The 22,888-nt window shown below is 38.3% G+C and overlaps 1 protein-coding gene across 1 annotated transcript in view; it reads right to left on the bottom strand.

Annotated features, from left to right (window-relative positions):
- The window catches only part of LOC127226439 (anoctamin-3-like), a 112,596-nt gene extending 91,799 nt beyond the window's left edge, over window positions 1–20,797 (bottom strand). The window contains exons 1-4 of the mRNA XM_051190476.1: window positions 20,639–20,797; window positions 11,077–11,177; window positions 7,582–7,626; window positions 554–685 (exon numbers count right to left, since the gene is read on the bottom strand). Coding sequence (XP_051046433.1) covers window positions 554–685; window positions 7,582–7,626; window positions 11,077–11,177; window positions 20,639–20,791 — 431 coding nt within the window. The 5' untranslated portion in view covers window positions 20,792–20,797. The remainder of the gene's footprint in view (window positions 1–553; window positions 686–7,581; window positions 7,627–11,076; window positions 11,178–20,638) is intronic.
- Between the last annotated feature and the right edge of the window lie 2,091 nt (window positions 20,798–22,888).

The following is a 22,888-nucleotide window of genomic DNA, read 5'->3' as shown; positions in this document are numbered from 1 at the left end:
TAAATGACTTATCTTCTATCATATAATTTTTAAAAGAATATTTTACAGTGCATATGTTTTCTTGCATGCATGTATCTATACCACACATGTGCCTGGTACCTGAAGAAGCCAGTGGTGTTGTTGAATCCTTTGTAACTGGAGTCACAGGCAGTTCTAAGCCACCATGTGTGCGCTGTGGATCACCTGTAACTGGAGTTACAGGTGTGAGCCTCCACATGAGTGCCAGAAACTCCTCTATGAGTGTACCAGTGTTTGAATGTCTGAGCCATCTCTGCAGCCCACATAGTTATTACTTCAAAGGAATATCTAGGTTACCAGCCTATATATTAGCATTTAATTATTACTTGACTATCTCTGAATCATGAAATTAATATAGAAGTAAATGCTCATATAGTGTTGTTCCTAAGTTAAATATAAACTCTAATACACTGATACATTCTTGACCTAGTTGGTGACCAATGGGAATATCCTCAGTTATTTTTCTTCTGTAACCCAACTGGGGGTAAGGGAAATTACAATGCCAGGACACAAGGAAGAAGAGATGAGCACTCACTGGTGAATCCGTGCTCTGCTGAAAGGGCCGGTGTAGCAGTCCGACTCCTCCAACTCTGGGAACGCCGACTTGTCTAGAACCATTGGGTTTTGGGACACCCACTTTTTGATTCTTTTGAAATAGTTTTGCACCCTAGAACAAAGTTAAATTCCAGAACTAGATACGGTTATTTTCAAGAGCCATGATAGAGGATAGTTTCCTGTGACAGTTTTTTTAAGTATTAGCGAAAAAAGATTCCAGACACTCCCCCCTCTCTTTCCTATGTCTCTTTCTCACTCTTCCCCCCCCCTCTCTCTCTCTCTCTCACACACACACACACGTACACACATACACCTATACCTACATCACACACATACACATTATCCACACATATGTACTCAAATATTCACACATACACTTTTCTATTTTCTTACGGAATAAATAGTAAAAAAAAGTCCTGATTTATTTAGACATGTCAGAGAAATAATATCTCCATAGAAAATACCTTGCATGAAGATGGCTTAAGGAAGGAACATTTTAAAAGGCAGCACAATATATTTTTACATAATGTATAGGCAAATGTAAATTACTCTCTGGTTCTTTAAAAAAGTGTGAAAAATTTCATGTAAATGAATAGTATATTTGTATTTTAATTGGAATAATTCCCATCATTTTCCTTTACAAACTTAAAAAAAAATAAAGCCAACAAAAGACTGACCTTCAGCATTGATTCTGAAAATCTAAATTCTGTTACTATAACAACAGCTGTTTTCATTTAAAAACACTATGCAGTTAATGTCTCCACAGTGCTCATGGTATGCTGCTGAAATACAGAAGTCAAAATAGCAGGACAGAATATCTCTAGATGCAAATGCAGTGTGTCTTAATGTGGATTTGCTAGGTTTTTGGACTTAAGAAAAAAAAATTAAGAAAGCAATGGGCAGATATCAAATACTGTATCTTAAGAATTAGTTCATACAAGTTTATTATTACTATGAAATTACCATGAGGAATTTTAAATAGGAATTAAGTCCTGTTGAAAAGCTTAGTATATGAAAATCTTGATTATTTCTTGCCAAGTAAGATCAGTGGGATGAAGGCCATTTTAGTTTTGGAGGAACTAATTTTTTTTAAATCTAAACTAACAAGCACATTTTGAGGTGTTCAGTTCTTTGATTTCATTATAAACAAAGCCCCTGAATTAATAGAATATCACTGCATTCATGGGATACAATGCTTTGTTGATGTTGCACAGGGTTGTTTTTGCCAATTAATTTATTGTTTTGTAATGGATATAAAAACAGCTATCAATATGATGTTTCGTTGTTGAGCATTCCTTAAGTGGAAATTAATTTCTTCTATTTAAGTAGAGTTAAAGTTGTTTAGACAGAAGTGTTTCTCTGTCTCCAAGCTGGAGTCTTTTTCCATAGCCGCTATGAGCACAGAGGATGATAGACAAATATTTAAAGTGAACCTCCTGAAAAGAAATTTTCATACATGTATAATGAAAGCAGGTTAGAGTGATACAGGAAAAGTAGTCCTGCCATGCAAAAGATGCCAGATGTCCTGGAAACACCTTCTGGAAGCTAGTGTCTACACAATTGTCAGTCAGGGAGACTGAATTCATAGTCTAGTGGGTTATAATTTACCTAGTGAATCCAATTTTATAATCATTTTAAAATTTCTTAAGATGATAACTTAAAGTTTAAGTGTCCCTCCCATACCATTACATCTTGGGGGCACTCCTAGAGTGGCCATTGAAAATAATAATATAGAAACTATTTTAGTTCAGGGCACTCAAAACTTAAGTCCAAATGGATCAAAGACCTCAACATAAACCCAGCCATATAGAACCTCTTAGAAGAGAATTGGGAGGTACCCTTGAACAAATTGGTACAGGAGACTGCTTCCTGAACATACTGACTACACTGACATAGACAATTAATAAATGGAACTTCCTAAAAGTGAGAAGATTTTGTAAGGCAAAGGACAGATTCAACAAAACAGCAGCCCACAGAATGGGGAAAGTACGTCACCAACCCCACATCTGACAGAGGGCAGATCTCCAAAATATACAAAGGACTCAAGAAGCTAGTTACCAAAACACCAAATAACCCCATTAAAAGTGGGGTACAGAACTGAAGAGAATTCTCAATGGAGGAATATAAAATGGCTGAAAAAACTTTAAAAGTGCTCAACATCCTTAGCCATTAGAGAAATGCAAATCAAAACAACTCTGAGATACTATCTTACTTCTGTCAGAATGTCTAAAATAAAAAGCACCAAAGACAGTTTATGCTGGAGAGGATGCAGAGAAAGGGGTACACTCATTCAGTGTTAGTGGGAGTGCAAACGTGTGCAGGCACCTTGGAAAACAGTATGGTGGTTCCTCTGGAAAATGGAAATTAGTCAACTTCAAGATTCAGTAATTCCATTCTTAGGAATATACCCGAAAGATGCACATTCATATAAGAAGGACATCTGTTCAACTATGTTCATAGCAGCATTATTTGTAATAGTCAGAACCTGGAAGTAACCTAAATGCCCTTCAACTGAAGAATGGATGGAGAAAATGTGGTACATTTGCAAAGTGGAGTACTACTCTGATGGGAGATGTCATTCTATAAATATGTTTCTCATACTGGTTAATGAATAAAGCACTGTTGGCCAATAGGAAAGCAAGACAGGTGGGACTAGGAGGAAAGAGGAAGTTGTAAAGAGGAGCCAACATGGAGAAACTTGGGAGAGCACAATGACAGCCCATTCCCCGGTAAGATGAAACCAGGTGGAAATACTTAGATTAACAGAAATGGGTTAATAATTAAGACAGGGCTAGCAGATAAGAAACTAGTACCTGGCCAACAGCATTATATCAAATACAGCATCTCTATGCATTATTTGGGGCTGGTGTGGCAGCAGGACAAGACCTACTCCTTACACTACTCAGTAGAAAAACACAATGAAATCCTGAAACTTGCAGGGAAAAGAATGGAATTAGAAGAAACCATCCTGAGTGAGATAACCCAGTCACAAAAAGACAAACAGTATATACTCAAAGCAAAGGACTATCAGCCTACATTTATCACCATCAGAAAAGCTAGGAAACAAGGAGGACAGTAAAAGAGACATACATGGTCCCTCAGAGAAGGAGAAAGGGACACATCTCTTGAGCAAATTGAGAGCATGGAGGGAGGGGAGAGGGAGTTAGGAGAAAGAGAAGGGAGAAGAGGAGGGGGGAGGTGGGCATGAAGGAACAGGAAGATTGAGACAGGAAAAGAATAGAGGAGAACAAGAAAAGAGATACAATAATAGAGGCAAATTTAAGGAGAAATCTGGCACTAGGGAAATGTCCAGAGATCTACAAGGATTAACGCAACTAACAATCTAAACAATAGTGCAGAGACTACCTTTAATGCCTTTCAACAATAATAAGATTGATGACTACCTTATATGCCATCCCCGAGCCTTCATCTAGTAGCTGATAGAAGCAGAAGCAGACACCCACAGCTAAACACTGAGCCGAACTCCTGGAATTCTGTTGCAAAGAGGGAGGAGTGATGGGCAAACCCACAGAATCAGCTCACCTGAACAAGGGGGAGCTCATGCACCCCAGTCTGATATCTGGACAATTGGTATAGGACTGACCCAGACACCCTGAATGTGGGTGTTAGTTAGGAGGACTGGGCATTCTATGGGGCCTCTAGTAATGGATGAGTATTTATCCCTAGTATACAATGGACTTTGGGAGCCCATCCCACATAGAGAGATACTTTCTCAGCCTAGACACATGGGGTAGGACCTAGGCCCTGCTCCAACTTGTATGACAGTCTATGAAGATTCCCCATAGAAGGCTTCACCCTCCCTGGGGAGAAGAAAGGGAATGGGCTAGGGTTTCGGGGTTCTAAGGGAGGATGGGAGGGTGAGGGAACTGGGAGTGACGTGTAAAACAACCTTGTTTCAAATTTAAATGAAAAAAGCAAAAAATAACTATTTATTTTGTGACAAGCCATATTAAAAATTGTTTCTGTGGTCCTATCACAGGGAGTGTCTGTGTGGCTATTCATGACCCATGTTGTCATCAAAAGTCACAATGATGCACAGTGTCTGCGCTGCCACTGGTAGCCATATAGCTGTTCCAAAGCCATGCCTCCACTGGAGCCATGCTGAGGTGGATAGTGATGCCCTCAGGGGGGATGATGTCATCCAGGCCTGAGTTGCTGCTGAGGGCCATGTCTGGGTCTGTGACTCTTTAGCCAGAGTCTGAGTCAATGTCTGTGGCTACAGTTATAACTGAGGGCCATGTGGTTGCCTGGGGTTTGATTAGCAGCCTGGGACCATGTTGTTGTGCAAGGGTCATGATGCATCTGGAGCCATACATACCTAAGTGGCATATACTACTATCTAGTGCCATCGTGATGTCCAGACAAGAGCTGAGGCTGGTGGCCATGTCTGGATATGTGGCTGTACTTAAACCATTATCTGAGTTGATGTCTGTGTCTCCTGTTGCCACAAGGACCATGCATATTTCCAGGGTCTAGGCTGCCACCAGTAGACGTGTTGGTGTCCAAGGGCCATGCTGCTATTGGGGCCATACAAATCTGGATGGCCTGCACTGCTGCCTGGGGTCATGGTGGCATCAAAGCCCAAGCTGCTGCCTAGGGTTATGTCAGGATCCGTGGTCTTACTGCAGCCAAGGTCTGTGTTGAAATCCATGACTTATGCTGCCACCAGATGCCAGGTAAAGACCTGGGGTCTGGGCTCAACTTGTGGTCTTTCTGGAGTCTGGGGACCCTGCTTTAGTCAGGGCCATGCAGAACTGAGTGCCTGTGTTCCCACCTGGGGCCATGGTATCATCAAGGCTTCGGCTGCTGCTGAAGTCACATGTCTGAATCTGTAGTCTTATAGCAGCCAAATTGTGTATGATGTACATGGCTCATGCTGACACATGGGTCATTCAGATTCTAGGCTCTTGCCCTGCACCTGGGGCTGTGTTGGTGTGTGAGAGCCACACTGCTGCTAGGGCTATGCCAACCTTGATGGCTTGCACCATCACTTGGAGACAATGATGATGTCTAGACACGGGCTGCTGCCAAGAACCCTGTCTGGTTCCATGGTTTTAAAGCAGCACATGTCTGCACTGAAGTTCATAGCCCAGTTTGCCAGCTAGGGCCATGTGTATACCCAGAGTCAGGTCAATTACCTGAATCCATGTTGGTTGAGGGCATGCTACAGCCAGGGTCATGCAGGTTTGAGTGGCTGAATCTGTTACTAGACCCACTGGTGAATTCCGTGTCAGAGCTGTAGCTGAAGGCCATGTCTGGGTCCATGTGCCTACTGCAGTCAGGGTCTATGTTGATGTTTGAGGTTCCTGTTACCATAGATGGCCATGTGGATGCCCAAGATGTGGGGCCAATTAGTGTCTGAGGGCCATGTTGCCGCTGGGCTATGCAGATCTGAGTTGCCTGCATTGACACCTGGGGCAAAGGTGACATCCAGACCTGGCTACTGCTGAGGGATATGTCCTACCCTGCAGCCAGGGTCTTTGTTGAAGTTCCAGGCCCATGTTGCCACCAAAGGTTACATGAAAACTTGGGGTCCAGGTCACAACCTGTGGCCTTTTTGGTGTCCGGGTCCATGCTGCCACCGTTGCTTATCTGAATGGTCTGCGCTTCTACCTAGAGTCGGGATATTGTTTAGGTGATAACTGCTGCCATGAGCCATGTCTGGGTCCAAGATCTTGTGGCACTTGGGGTCTATGTTGATGTCTGTGTCTCATGTTACCACTGGGAGCCATAGGACCTATTCATAGTGATATCAGAGGGCCATGCTGAGTCTGTACTGCTCTTCACTGACTTTGACATAGCTGACTTTGTCCCTTGATGGACATTTCAGCAAGAGAGCTGGACACTCAGACTCTGGAGAGATGGTCCCACCTCACATCAGAGAGACTCTGATGTCATGGGCTTGGGGAAGCTAGCTTCTTCTCTTGCCTGGGAGGGGGCTTGTTTTGCTTTTGGTTTTGTCTGAATGCTTGTTTATTTTGTTTTGGATTGGTCTGATTATTTTAAATGTTCTTTTAAGGGGGATACTACAGAGGTCAGGGGATGATATGTGCGGACCAGGAGGTGAATGGAATTAGGTTGTATGATGTGAAGTTCCCATAGATTCAATAAAGAAATTATGTTAAATTAAAATCTTTTTTCAAGGGAGAAGGAGAAGATAGGAGCAGGGAGGAAAACAAGAGGGATCAGGAAGACTGGGTCAGGGAAGGAATGGAAGAGAGCAAGAGAAAGCCTTGATAGTGGGAGCCAATATAGATTTAAAGAGATATTTAGCACTGGGGAAATGTTCAGAGATTCACAAAGATGACCTCAACTAAGAATCTAGGCAATGATGGAGTGGCAGATTTTGATGCCTTTCTCTTATGAGACTGATGACTACCTTAATTGCCATCCTAGAGCCTTCATCCAGTAGCCGATGGAAGCAGAAATATTAATTCACAGCTGAGCACTGAGCCATACTCCTGGAATCCAGTTACAGAGAGTAATCCAGTTACAGAGAGTCAAGACTGAGCTGGAGAAACCTACAGAAGCATCTGATCTGACCTACTGAGAGCACAAGAACCCCAGTGGTAAAGCTGGGGAACCAACATTGGTCTGAGCCTAGCCCTCTGAATGTGGGTGCCAGTTAGGAAGCCTGGGCAGTCTATGAGACCTCTAACAGTGCACAAATGAACTTTGGAAGCCCATTCCCTGTGGAGGGATACTATTTCAGCCCAGATACACAGAGGAGGGCCTAGGCCCTCCCCCAAATGATGTGACAGACTTTGATGATCTCCCATGGAGGGCCTCACTTTCCTTGAAGACATGTGGAGTGTGTATTGGGAGGTTGGTGGGAAGGAGAGGGAATAAAGGGATTGATATGTAAGATGGTTGTTTATAAATAAAAAAAATTTCAAGAAATCAACATAATTTTCTTCCTGAAATTTATAACTGAAGACATGGGTAATGATGACAAATTGGTAATAAAATTGTGATTCATTCACTAACCTGCTCATTGATTTGTTCTTCTGGTCAGTGTAGTAACATTTTTTCCTGAAAAAAAATTATAGTCATCTGAATCAAATACATTTAATCAGAAAGTGACTGTATTCAACCATAACGTGTATCAATACTCCATTTTCAAATACTTAGGAGAACAAGACAATTGAAAGTAAGCCATTATATTATAACATGAAGAGCAATAAATGTATATGCCTTTAATTTCAGAAATATGATGATAATTTAACAAAAGTATATAAGAAATATAACAAAATAACTGTAAAATGCATAGGTTATATTTTGATACCTTGTTTTTAATTATTTGAAAATCTGTTGTGTAACTCAGTATTTATTAACTGGATTATTAGTTTATATGCTACATAAAGAAATCAATCCAATCATCTACCTATCCATCTGTCATTTAAACTCATGTGTAATTGTCCTATTTGGTTCTCTGTTATCATGATAAAAACACTGAGCAAATAGTAACCTGGGGAGAAAGGGTTCATTTAATCTTGTACTTCTATGAACTATTTCATCACTGAGGGAAATTGGGTCAAGAACTCAGGGCAGGAACCCACAGGCAAGAATTAAAACAGAGGAGAATGGTAAACACTGCTTAGTGGCTTGCTTCCTCCAGCTTGCTCCTATTGCTTTCTTATACAAATCTGTAGCACCTGCCCAGTTATGACACTGCCTACATTGGGCTTGGTCCCTCACACATTAGTCATTAATCAAGAAAATAATCCACAAAAATGCCCACAGGCTGATCTGGTAGATTTTCAATGGATAATTATGAATGCAGAGGTCATGGTATTAGTGTTCAGGCCTGACATTTACAACCCTCTATCTAGGGCTCAGGGAACATCATGGAAGTGGAGTCATGAACAATGCTAAGAGTCAGATGATGGGGGGGGGAAGGCTATTAAATGCTATCTTCTGGGTCTGGGGCAGTTATTGCAATCGTGAATGTAGCTATGGTTGCATGAACTAAGTCTTCATAAGACTAAATCTGTCAACATTTACTCATAGATATGGAAAGATTGATGGGGCCCTACCCATCCCTAGGGAATTTTTGGCTATTGATTAATGCTGGAAAAGTAGCAGTTTTTGTCTTCAGTTATACACCCCTTGATGAGATTACCAGTGGATAGTTCCAGACCCATGGCCATGAATGTTGGAAAGAGATTTGTAAAAAAAAAAAAAAAAAAAAAAGAAGTGTAACACACTTGGTTTCAGAGATGCCAACTGTATATCTTCTCATTGGAGCTCAGGAATCTCATACTTTGAGCTTTTCAAAATGCCCTTTTATCTTTATCATTAAAACACACCTCAGAGGCTCAGTGAACACTGTGTTGGTATAAATTATAATTAATCATCAGTTATGAGGGAGGTATGAATGTTCAAGAAGCTCTCTGAGATGCCATATTTAATTTTAGTAACAGGTTGTGACGGTCTATCTTGCTTGTCACCTTGACAGGATCAGGAATCAATTAAGAGACAAACTCTTCTGCACTCCTGTGATGGAATTTCTTTACCAGGTTTTTAACATGGTTTGCCCCACCATAGATGTGAGTGGCCCTTTGCCTGGCAGCACAAACAAACGGAGATAAAAGAATGAAGCTTTGTTTTGTCTTCACCTCCTTGCTGGCAAGTTCATCAGTGCTGTTACTGCTGCTGCTGCTACTCTCACCATACACAGACATCAGAACCCTTCAAGCTGTGGATGTGGAATGAATACCAGTGGTTCTGCATGAATCTGGCATGCCTAAAGCACCAGATTGGGACTGCTGAGACACCCTGCCCTGTGAGCCCAGGTTCCCATCCTCTTCAGTGTGTGACAATTGTTGTTGGACCGCACAGACTGTATCATGGAAGCAAATCTAGAAAATATCCTTTACATATATTCATGACTGACTGTGTTTCTCCCAGAGTAAAACACAGGCCTTAGCCTTTGGATAGATTTTAAAATGTTCTTGCCATATTCCAACACTAAATTCAGATATAAAATTTCAAGCTTGCTTTGTCTATACTAAATTTGCATTTTTAAATATCTTTATTTTTGTCAAACATAGGCAAAAGTTTAAAAGGCATGCATATATTTGCAGTGATTTGAAATTTGCAGGCCCTGTTTCTCCTTTTTTTTTTTAATAAAGCACTAAATGTTTACTTATGTATACATTGCTATGTATGTAAGCATGTGGATGCTATGACACTCATATGGAGGTTAGAGGGATGTTCTTTCTTTCCACTAGAGGTCAGACTCAGATTCTCAGGTTCAGCATCCAGTACCTTTATCCCCTGAGCCATCTTGCTGACCCACATGTTAGGTTTTCTTTGTGGAATGTAATAGGTTTCAAAAGTAATATTTTCATTGATAATTTAGAATGAATAATTCATTCAATAATAAAAATCTTGTTTTTTAAAATGTTATGCAATTTTGCTAATTAAGATAACGATGATGATTTTACACAGTAGTCAGTTTCTGTCCTAAAGGAATTAGTTCCAATAATTTCTTAATATGTAGTACTGCATAGATATACAAAGTTATGAAAAATGGCATAGTATTTATATCTAACTTCAGACATCCTTATGTACATATAAAACCATTTCTAGATAACTTAAATACCTAAAATAATGGGGTTTTATGTAAATAATGTTTAGTTGCTTATTTCTGCACAATGACTGAGGTTGCAACTTTTGAGGCTTGAGATATTTCAGATGTCTTGAAGACATTTGCATTGGCATCCCTTCTTTATCTTGAATGATCTTGAGGCTTGTTCCATGGAATCTTCACAATTTTTTTTTAATTGACCTCAGTGTTCACTTACACTTACTAAGGCACTTTTACTTGCAATTTCATTTTCTCAGAACCTTTTACTCCTTTGTAGCATATAATGGGATCTATTGAACTCCACATTGATGCAAATACTCTTACTGTCTATTGAGTTAACACTCAGCGTAAAATATGTACACTATAAAAATTACAGTGGGACATGATGGAGGAGTTGGTACATTCTACATTGAATACCAGACATACTAGTTAGGCCAACACATTAATTTTCTCAAAAAAGGACTGAAAATTCTTGAAAGAAGGTGATCTATTTTTATTGCCTATTGATTGATATTGAGGCAAGAGCACAGAAACTGTTCTGGATGACCTGGTCTGAAAAACAATTCTTGACAACCATTATCAGTGTTATATTACTCTCACATGAAATAAGAATGAGGATTGATCTTTGGAGTTGCTTAAAGTTGAAATCTAAAAATAATTGTTAACATCTCCATGCAAGTCTGCATTGAAATGATATTACATGTTCAGGGAATCAGAAAACTTACCACATTAGTAAAACTATTTAGGTGAAAATTGCCTAATATAGCCTAAAATTTAAAAGGGAAATAATCTTCTCTGAATAAAGAACCACATTTATTGATGTTAGGTATTACAAAAGATGGTGCCATCCTAATAATATCGAGAGAAAATGAAATAATATCTAAAAGTACCTGAAAGGCACCCTGATGTTCAATCTCTCTGCATACTTGCACAGTGTGTCCCATGGAATATGAATTTTGATAAACATGATATCAGGGTTTGCAACAGCTGGCTGAAAAGGAATAATAGAGAAGTACCATTATTTACCATCAGAACTGATGACATTCTGCCATAACATTTCTTTCAAAGAAAGAAGCATTCTTTCCGTGCTTATGCAAGGGTCATTCTTACTTACATAAAGGAAAATTATATTCTCAAAAACTCTTGCTAAAAAGTATTTAAAATATTAGCTGCCATTAAGAAATGTAATGTGTATACTTTTACATAAACATCCTAAATACAAAAGTGTCCATAAGTAGTTTGTAGGGAAATATCTTCAGTTGGTTAGAAACCCCGGTGGGCTTCCATAAAGAAAGCTCTTCATTACAAACGTGGCCTGTGGTAACACAAAGTCAGAATACTCACACAGAACATGATGACTCCCCTGGAAAGAAACTTGTGAGGCATGACTAGGCATTGTGTTTATCTCTGCCTATATAAAAGAACCTTATTGCTTACACTTCTCGTCATCAAATCAACAATAAGTTTCTCTTTTCACTCCCCTCTACATATGCTCCCAGTCATAGTTGCTTATCAAGTACAAGGATTGGTAAGCCCTAGCTCAGTTACTGTAGGAAATAGACATTGCTGTCATTACTTATTTTTTTTTATGTTGATCACTATTAAAAAGTAGATTTCCCATTCAGAGAAGTTATAAGACAACTAAGAGTCTCAAGTTATTCTTTGTGTCAGATTATTAAGACCCTCATTTTCACTCAGAGAGTGCATAAAACACTAAAAATTATTGAAAGAAGTCTCTAACTAATTAATCTATTAATTCTACTGGCACACTTTTAAAGTAAAGTAACTTTTTGCTGGGTTCAGTGATTTTATTCTGGGGAAACTGAGGTGTTTAAATGATAAGATGCCTTTGGCACAATGGACTGTGAGATTTATAAGCTTAATGAAGGAATAGAATTCAGCAAATTACCACAGGAAAAACAATGAAAGACACTTTCATGCCAGCATAATTTCTGAAGCACCCTTTCTGCTTAAAATGTTTGTTTCTATTTAAAGGTAAAATATTGTGAAAATTATAATCGACCATGCCACAGGTAGACATAGTATGTTAAGTTTTTGTAGATCCTTAAATTTAGTCCAACATTAAATATTTTACCTATGCTTGGGAAAATGTCTATAAATCTTGTTATTTTTTGAGAATTTCATGCATTTATAAAATGTCTAACACTTGTTTCCTCACCAAACTTTTATGGCACCCCTCTCCTCTCAAATTCATGGCCTTTTCTCTTATTTAATTATGATAATTACACACACACACACACACACACACCTGTGAATCTATTAGTGTTGATAACTAATTTTACAAGCACTGCTTATTCATTCAAAAAACTACTTAATTATATTTATAATCCACAGATACCTTGTCATTGATCAAGATAAAAGAGAAGGTTGTAATGATAATATTGCCAGGCTCTTTGTAATGACTCTTCTAGACTTAATGGAAAGGTTTCTATGTAAGTATGACAGGAATAATAAAAACTTTTGCAGCTAGATCTCCCATAGAAATAATGAGAGCACGGTTAGCATGTTCCAGATCTGTATTTGAACCTCAGAACCACTCTGATTCTGATTATTTTGCCTGAGAAATGAAGGGTGTTTGTCTCTGAGTTGAAGGAGGGAATATACAGTGTAACTATATGAAGTGCCTATTCCTGACTGGGTCTGGTTGTCAGATGACAGTATTCATCTCAAATCAGATGGTGTTTAAAACAAAGGTGAATTATAAAATATTCTGTGGTTCATGTCTTGTTTGCTCCTCTGTTTCCTTTGTGATCGACCTTGTATCTTGGTGTTAATACCTTTGACTCTAGGATATGTGGACAATTTACTATTTGTAAACAAAGGCAAAATGAAAAATGAAAAGCAAAAAAAAAAAATCCAAAACAAAACAGAAACAAAAATAAAAAACTACACCAAGGCCTCTAATGTACTGTGTGACTTGAATCAAGATGTCGTCATCCCAACAGCTAAGTATTTTTCTCTGGTATTGTACGTTGAATATAAACTATAAAAATTAAAATATATTCATATAAATGTTAAGTTTGGAGAAGAGATTTACCTTAATTCACAGCCACTATTTAAAAATGGTCCTATCCATAGACAGTCTACCACTGCTGTCTCATTCATACCACTTTCATTACTCACTCATACTTCCTATCTTTGTCCCATGTCACTTTCTTCCCATTCCTTTAGTGGTCTCCCTTCTATTGTGTGCTACAAGAGAAGACATGGCATGTATATCTATGCATTTAATTCTGTGTATTATTCACTGATAACGCACTGAAAGGATGAATGAGGTAACTTTCATTTTATTTACTACTGCCATTATCATTATTTTGTTATTATTAATATGCCCCATTATTTTCAGATATAATCTTACTAGGTAGTGTGAATTTGTTTGGAACTGTTTGTGTATACTCAGCAGAGATTTCTGAGAACTGAGACTCAAAATAATTTAGCCTGGTGAGCTGAATTATTTTGAGTCTACATTTTGCCTAACATACCTGAACAAGAAATATGAAAGCGGGAAGTGCAAAGAGTCTGACTTTCTGTGGTGGGGCATTATGTCAGGATCCAAAATAGCACTGAGAACAGCTTGCCTCTTGCAGGTCCTTAATTTATCGCCATCAAGCTCGTGATATAAAATAATCTAATCATCAAAAATAAGGAGCTGCTTTGGAAGGAGGGGTTTTGCATTGCTGTAACTATCATCACTGAGTAACTCGTCAGGCTAAGTGCACACAGCTAGAATGTGGCTAGAATGTGTCTCATTTCCTTGCCTTAGCTTTCAATGCATACATACTGAAAGATCATTTTAAGCAAGATGAACTGATGCTTTTTATAACTTCTCAACTCAATTTCTCTTTTGTTTTGCCACCACTTGAAAACACAGGACAGCTGGTTTCGTTCTTGGCAGGTACCAGGTGAGGTGATGCTATTGGTGACAGGATGGTGCTGTCAGGGAGAAAGATCACCTTCCATTTTAGAAGCACAAGCTGGCAATCGGGGTCTATTCAGCTCACCTCTACTAAAAGCAAGCTTCTCAGAGGAACAAAACACCCACAACCTTCACACTTCTCATTATTATTTAATTATTCCACCCAAAATTACCAAGGGGAAGAACATTTACTCCCAGGTAAAGAGGGAGCTTAAAAATTATATTTTGCATTACTGGGATACAGAACAAAGAAAAGAATACGTGGTCTCTTAAGGCATTTTCCATGTCTAGGAGTAAGGCAAATGCTGCTATGAATTAGATTCCAAGACACAAATCTCACAGTCAAATTCTGTACACAAAGATGGCCCTCAAATACAGACACAGTCACAAATTCTGTACACAAAGATGGCCCTCAAATACACACTATCTCCTGGTGATGCTTTCCTCTAGAAACTGTTCATATTGTCATGCAATTTAATAACCATCTGAGATTTCTGCTAGAGTCAGGGTTTTGCTCTGAGGAATATCCATTTATAAAACAAAGACAGATTTTCTAACTGCCACATTTTAACTATCATATTCATGCCTTGCACATTTTCACAAAACTGTTTATCCTTCTATCAAGGACAAGCCCTAAATATGTTCAACCCAGTTATTTATCAAATAAAATCGCACCCACCATCCATAACATTCAATAGGAGAAGCTTTGAATGCTAATTAATGTTTTAAATAGTCATAATGCTGAAAAAATTAGGGGTGAGTGCTGGTCACTGAACTAACATCCTTGAACACTCCAAGCATGTAAGGGCTCTACCACTGATCTATTTCTCTAACCTTGAAACACTGGACTTGATATTTCAGAGAGCTATGAGTATTTTCACATCAATGACTCTTGACATTTTATTTAAAAATATACTAAGGTTATATTCTATCATATAAGCCTCTTGCTTAGCAGGAGAATGCAAAAAGCTGTTTGTTTGTTTTAATATTAGTGATGAGGACAGGGCTCTCATAATCTCTATTCTTTACTGTATTTGCCCATTGTAATCTGTGGGACAAGTGAATGTGTATATGACACTCCACAACTATATTATTATGTTATGTGCTTCATTTGATATCTTTAAAAAGAGGGCAGATTATTCTCCATGGGTTATGAGTCCATAAGAGGGATTAATCTCTTCCTGCCAAGACAGACTGCAAATAGCATTAGGAAGCAGGTAAAATACTTCAGTGGAGTTTGCAGAGTAGATTTGTAGCAATGAAGATGCCCTCTAAAGCCTGAAAGTTAGTAAAGGCACCCAGTCCTCAGGAACTGAAGTTGTGTCACAACCTTGAAAGCTTCAGAGAGTTCCAAGGTCCAGGCACAAAACATCCTGGACATACCCTGATTTATGGTGATTTATGTTCTGTAGACAAACTGAGCAAACAACTCAACCCTTTCATATCCAACTTCTCAACTGGAAAATTCTGAGTAAACAAAATGGGTTTTATTTTAAAATGTCAAATTTTTGATAATTTGTTAATCATCGTTAGAAGACTAAAACAAAGAATTTCAAGAAGTCTTGATTATTTTGAATCAATATATATGCTTTATGACATAATACCAGAATGCTTGTTTTAGACAAATATTTCTGTTTATTCATAATCTATTTATCATAACAGATTTATTTATACATGAAACCATAAATAATAAATAAACCCCTAGTAAAATAAATATAAAAACTTTTATCATTACTAAAATTAGGATCATGAGTCCTTTGTGAAAATACCTATAACAGGTAAAATAATTTTTTTGTAAAATTAAATTTAAAATAAAAGTGAGGGGGCTGACAAGATGATCAGTGGGTAAATGTGCTCATGGCCAAGCCTGATGACATGAGTTTCTTCCCTGGGTTCATATATTAGAAAGAGATAAGATATTTCTGCAATTTCCCTTTGAGCTCTTCATGTGTGGAGGTAGATAATTGTGGTGCACACCCCCACACAGAGGCATAACTAAACGTATACATAATAAACAGATAAGAGCAATAAAAATATATAACTTAAGGATATTGTGCTTCCTGGATATTGTATAATCTTTGCCTTTACTCTTTCCTAAAGTCATTTCTTAAATTATTATTTTGGAAACTTTAATAATCATACCATTTTCCTTGTTTCCCTGGTGCCTCTTTTTCTTCTTGTCTCCTTTCTCTGATTTCTTTCTTTCCATTCCCTTCCTCTATGGTTTCATTCCCCTTACTTATAGCCATTAAGACATCCTATCTCAAAAAGAAATAAGTAAAAAGGTGAAAGGAAACAGGGACAGCAATCTCAATGGAGTACCCTCCGCCCCTGGTGTTTTTTTTTTCACCTCCCACACAGGCAATCACTAGGTGAGTGACCTGGGCTTATTTTCCAAGATCTACTCTGGCTAGTCTGCTTCATCATAGACTGCTTGCTAGCAAAGAGTGTACATCTATCTTCTCAGAGAAGTCATGCTTACTGCTTTCCCTAAAGACCTCCATATCCTCCAATGCACAAATCTCTTTCTGATCTTGAACTTCCCCACAGTGTGTTTTCCTATGACCAGATCTTCCATGAGACACTTGAGTTTACCCCAGATGATGTCTGTTCTCTTCTCCCATCATTCTGTAGGACTATTTCTTTTCTTTATATTCATTTTTATTATCCCTACTACCCCCTTTTCAGGACATAGTTGATGCTATCATTAGTATTTTAGGTCCTTGAAGACAGATTGTAACTCCTGAGGTGCCTGCCTTTGTTGACTGTGCAACTACTAGATTTCTCAGCCTCTCTAGTTTGCAAATAGCCATTTTTGGATTATTAACTGTGTAAGCCAATCTAATAAGTACATTCTATAATATGTACTCATTCCAGTTTGGTTCTCTAGAGAACACCAACTAATGGAGACTCCTTTTCAGTCAATTTATTTTCTTTCAGTTTATACATAGCACAAATTCAGTCACATTCCTTATATAACATCACCATCACCTTGTTTGAATCATTGTATGAGCATGAAAGTTCATAATAAAAATCTTTTATGTGTAGCTAATATCTAGTAAGACAACTAACACATCCCCTCTCTATATTCTGTCTCCTTTCATCTTCATATTTCTTTGCTCCCCACCCTGGTTTTTCTCCTCTTTTGGAAATACAAGCAGAGTTTCTTATTGTTATCCAGATCAAATTTAAATAGGCATTAACAGAGAGAAACATATAAAAACATTCACCTTAGCTTTAACACTAGTAATATGAATTCTGGAGGAATGGTTTGCCCCTAATAATTTTCACTATCACTATCATCTTCAACAACCTTGTGACAGGGGACACTAGAGAGGAACCAATAGTAATGGTGCAACAGTTATAGTGTGCAGAGGTAGCAGGTCCAAAGATAGAGACAATTAGTTTATTTCACCCACTGACCCAGCTTTTCTAGCTCTTTAATGTGTGAATTCAGCCTTAGAAAAGTTAGAGTGACTTGAGAAAACGATAATTATGCAACCTAGAATGGAATAGTAGGAATGATAGGAATCAGAGGGCTCAATCTTGCTGTGTGCCAATCTAAACAGATACACTGAGAATAAAGAAACATCCCTTTTTTTTTTTTTATTATTTTACATGTTGATCCCAGTTCCCTCTCCCTCCCTCCCTCCCTCCCCCCAAGCCCTCCCTCCCTCCTTCCCTCCCTTTTGCCCTCTCTACCCTCTCCCATGCACTCTAAACACCCTCCCCTCCCAACCCCCCACCACAATACAATATGTAGGGGAATGCCATCCAGTTGGGGTCATGTAGATCTGACAGGTCCTGTGAAGTAGGGACTAGGGCTTCTCTCCTATCTCTAGAATAAGGCAGTTATCCCTCCATGGGGGATATGTTTGCAAAGTCCTTTTGTGCACCAGGGATACATCCTGGCTCCACTGTCTGAGGTCTCTTAGACTGCTCAGACCTTCTGGCTGAGACCCATATTCAGGGGGGTCCGAGTCAGACCCCTGTTGGCTTCCCAGCTATCAGTCTAGTGGCCCTTAGCTCCTCCTTGTTCAGGTAAGCTGTCTCTATGTACTTCTACCGCATGGTCTTGTCCTCTCCATCTGCTTCTGGGTTCTAGTTTGACTCAGTGTTTATGTATGGGTGTTTGCTCCTGTTTTCAACAGGAAACATCCCTTTTTTAATGCACCATTAAATATTTTTCTTTGTAGTATTCAGAGGAATAAAGAAGAAACCCAGCAAATCTGACCTTTTGTCAACAAGACTCCCATATAGTAGAGAGAAGCATTGGTCACATCTGCTATGATACCTAGTGTGTATGTCTGGTCTCTCTATAGGCGAGTATAAATCAGTGCACACAGTGATTTGGCCACTTTAAATATTGGGCTCCCTAGAAACTCGCTCAGTGTTAGTAAAAATCAATTTGTGAAGTAATGGGGGAAGATATGTGAGCAGGATGACTGCCAGAGTACAACAGAACCTGGGTATGCACTGCTCCGGTGCAGTTAGGAAGCATTTGCTCTCACTTGTGTGCAGTAGAAAGCACAGGGAAATCAAATGAATAGGTACACTCTATTTTTTTTCAATAAATATCTTTTGATATGCTTAATAACCAGGGGTAGAATCCAAGGAAAAGCAAAACAAAATTGGAAAAAAGGTTAAAATCAGAGTTTCATTTCCCCATTCTGTGTCATTTGGCAGTAAACAATACAGTTTTACTCATTGCTAACTCATTGTATTTCTATTTTGTACATATTTAGCCAGGTGGTGGTGGCAAATGCCCTTAGTGCCAGCTCTTGGGAGGCAAAGATAGGTGGGTCTCAGTGAGTTCCAGGCCAGCCTGGTCTACAAAGGAAGTTCCAGGACAGCCAGTTACACAGAGAAACCATCTTGGAAAACCAAAAACCAAAACCCAAAACCAAAAACCAAGAAAAAAAAAATTGAATTAGTACAATTAAAATCAGTTGTTTTAGGGACACATTGGATAATAGTTTAGTACTCCTTAATATGTATTACTCTAAAATTTAATTATAAGACAGGTTTGAGAATGAAAAATTAAAGGGATGACTAAACTCCTATTTTTGATATTCTGCAGAGTCAAAGAGCTGAGTTGGTTGCAGTAATTTGTTTATGTGCATAAAACACACCGAGAGGCAGCTAGCAGGAAACCAGCTGATAGGAAGTTCTGAAAAAGAAAAAGAGATTTATTTGGCTAGCAATGTGAACCTTGGCTTTTTATTTGTTTATTATTTATTTTAAATTAATGGTTTGTCTTTCTCTAATGTGATAAAATGTGATTTAGGAAAGAAACCCCAAGTAGTTATCAAATACCAAGTGGCAGCACTAAGATCATATGTATGTATACGTGTGTGTGTGTGTGTGTGTGTGTGTGTGTGTGTGTGTGTGTGTCTGTATAGGTTGCATTTATATATATATAGCAATGTGTGTTTGTATAACAGCAATTAAAGAAAAAGAGGCCATAGATCTGACACAGTGCAAGGGATGAATAAAGGGGGGTGCCTGGAGGGAAGAAAGAGAAGGGGGGATATCATGTGATATATTATAATTTCAAAAAATAAAAAAAATAGTAAAGAGAGAGTAATGGTGCAATTCAATTTAAGGATGAAAACTTAGCCTAAAAATACTGCTGTCTCTGATACCTGCTTTCAAAGATTTTGAAAGCTCAAACAATTGTGTTTTAATTGCTATTTTAAGATCTCACAGTGCTTTTCATGTGCCTATTTCAAAATTGTTTAGCTTTAGCTAGAGAGATGCCTCAGTGATTAAGAAAAGTTTTTGCTGTTTTGAAGGACCAGAGTTCCATTTCCAGCACCAATGTTCAGTGGCTTACCACTGCTGTGATTCCAGCCCCAAGGAATCCAATGCTCCTGACATCCAAGAACCCCTGCACTCGTGTGTACATACTCAAACACTAGTACTCATAGTAAAAACTCAATTGTATAGATGTTTAAAAAACAAATTAAACTATAGAGTATTCAACTAAAATAAAATTGGTAATTTTAGCATCTTAGAACTATGAAGAGTGTGTTTTTCTTTTTTGTATGTTTCCAGAGGCTTTGATCCTTTTATTGTTTTAATAGAAGGAAGGAAATAGTACTTTAAAGAGACTTATATAAACACAAAAGAAAGAGGATGGTGAGGGACAGTGCCCATATTTCTAGCAGTCAAATTTGTACTTCAGCAGTCTGACAAACACTTTCAACACTTTAGTTTTCCTAACATGGGGTTTCATACTTTGTATAGGTATAATCATTATGTATTCAGTTTTCAAAATTGTACAAGTAGCCATACCCTTTGAAAAATTTTTAAAAAAATATTTACAATGTACAGAAACACATAGAAGAAAAAGTAAATACATATTGAAATGGAACAGTACATATGTATTAAAAAACACTTGGGAAAATGAGTACATTTTATAAAGTTCCATGGAATGGATCATATATGCTACAATACAATAGTATCTATCCCAGATATTAGTTCAAAAAAACATATAATAGAAAAGCATTTACCTCCTTCTCCAACATCAAGCCTTCTGCTCTCAGGTTCTTTTCAAATGTATTTCTTTTGTCATATTGTATATTTGTCTTCCGATAAACCAGGATATAATCAATTCGCTTTTTGCCATCTTTAAATAAGAGTCCACTGGATGCTATGTAATTCATGTCATTCTGTTAAAGAAAAAAAGCTATTAGTGCATGTTAGATAAACATGCTTGCTAGTTATAGGCACTAACAAACTGATACCAAAAACAAAATATGTGATTCAGACTCCTACTGAAAACCATGAGAAGATAATTCAAGCTAGTCTGCAATTTACAATGGAAGACAGGCTAGCCTTGTAATTAGGTTTGTGATTTGATGGCTGGTCCTTGAATTGGTGTATGTTTTATTTAATAAGTCTCCGTAAAAAATGCAGCTAGTTTATCTTCCATGCTGACTAAACCGTGTACAGATATAATTATTTTCCTACTTCATCTTGTTTATTCACAACTTACATTTCAAAGATAAAGACACCAAGGCTGAAAGTAATGAAACCAGCACCACATCTTGTGTTATTTTAGACTTACACAAATCTCTGCTTTTCTAAAGTGTTGTTCAATAATGCTGAGACCATACAATAATTCCTGCACTGCAATCTCTGGGAAATGTTTATGCTTAGGATATGTCTGTGAAGTGGTAGAAATAGTGCACCAATTCTAACTCATAGCTAACTCATCAAGACTGGGTAAAGATGTGAGGAGCTGGTTCAAATTGTAAAAAAGTTTACTAAGAAAGCCCCAGAAGCTGAGTGTGAATCTTCACCATCCATGTAAAAGCCAGGCACAGAAATACATCCATCCAGACCAGAGAATCTTCTGACTCTCAAGGGCCAGCTAGCTTGGCTAATGAATCAGCAAAGACAGTCTTTTTCAAACAAGGTGGTATTCTGTAGCACTCACATGCACTCCCTAAACCTACAAAGCAGTTTGAAGGATTTCATATTGCTGTTGCCAATATCAGAAGCTATTTTCATAAACTGGAAGATTTTCAGCTAGTCATTTTCCTTTAAGGATTTATCCTAAAATAACTTAGTCATGTTGAGATTCATCTTTTGTAGTACAGCTGGAGGCTATGTGGATGTTCATAGTCCTTGCTGCTACCTGAGACCATGTTGATGTCCATAATTTATGCTGAGGCATGTTGATATCCTTGGACCCTGCCGTGGCCAGAGACCATGATCAAGTCCATGATCCATGCTGTAAGTAGGAACGATATTGAGGTTCATCTTTTGTGGTGCATCAAGAGGCCATGTGGATGCCTGTGGTCCATGTAGCCATGGGAAACCATGTGAAATTCCATGATCTATGCTGTCATATGTTATGGGCATGGAAGTTTCTATTGCAATATTATCAATGACTCCAGACTCATAGTTGAAAATGAGACACATTGAGACTAGAAAGGAAGCCTCTGAAAAAACCAGGTACAAGTGAAACTCCCACAAATCTTCATGGATGACCCCAGATAAGATTTCTAGCAATATCAGATAGGTAGTCTCAACTGGCCATCTCCTGTAATCATATTGGTGACTATAGAGGAAAGTTTCTGCTCACCTTGTACTACAGTCATTCAGTCTCAAATAAACACACAGAAGCTTATATTAATTATAAAATATTTGGCTTATGGCTCAGGTTTCTTATTGGCTAGCTCCTTCTTAATTATTAACTCATTTCTATTAATCTGTGTATCTCCATATAGTCTTGGCTTACTGGTGATTTACAGGTTCTTTCTTCCTCAGCAGCTACATGGCATTTTCTTAACTCTACCAACTACCTTTCCCTATCCCTGTTTGGATTTTCTTTTGGGCTAAATTCTGCCTGTCCAGGCTGGGGAATCCCACAGAAGCAGCTGTCCTGAACAAGGAGGAGCTCAAGGACCCCAGACTGACATCTGGGAAACCAGCATAGGATCAAACAAGGTCCCCTGAATGTGGATGTCAGTTTGGAGGCCTTTGCAATCAATGGGACCCCCTGGTAGTTTATCAGTATTCATCCCTAGTATAGGAATCGACTTTGGGAGCCCACTCCTTATAGAGAGATAATCTCTCAGCTTAGGCCTAGGCTCTGCCCCAAATGATGTGACAGATTTTGATGATCCCCCATGGAATGTCTCACCCTCCCTGAGGAGCAAAAAGGGGATGGAATGAGGGTTCAGTGGGGGACATGAGAGTGTGGGAGAGAGAGGGAACTGGGGTTGATATGTTTCAAATTTAAATAAAAATTA

This window comes from Phodopus roborovskii, unplaced genomic scaffold, assembly GCF_943737965.1.
Source record: "Phodopus roborovskii unplaced genomic scaffold, PHOROB, whole genome shotgun sequence".
NCBI lineage: Eukaryota > Metazoa > Chordata > Mammalia > Rodentia > Cricetidae > Phodopus > Phodopus roborovskii.
This window is presented reverse-complemented; position numbering and strand designations above follow the sequence as displayed.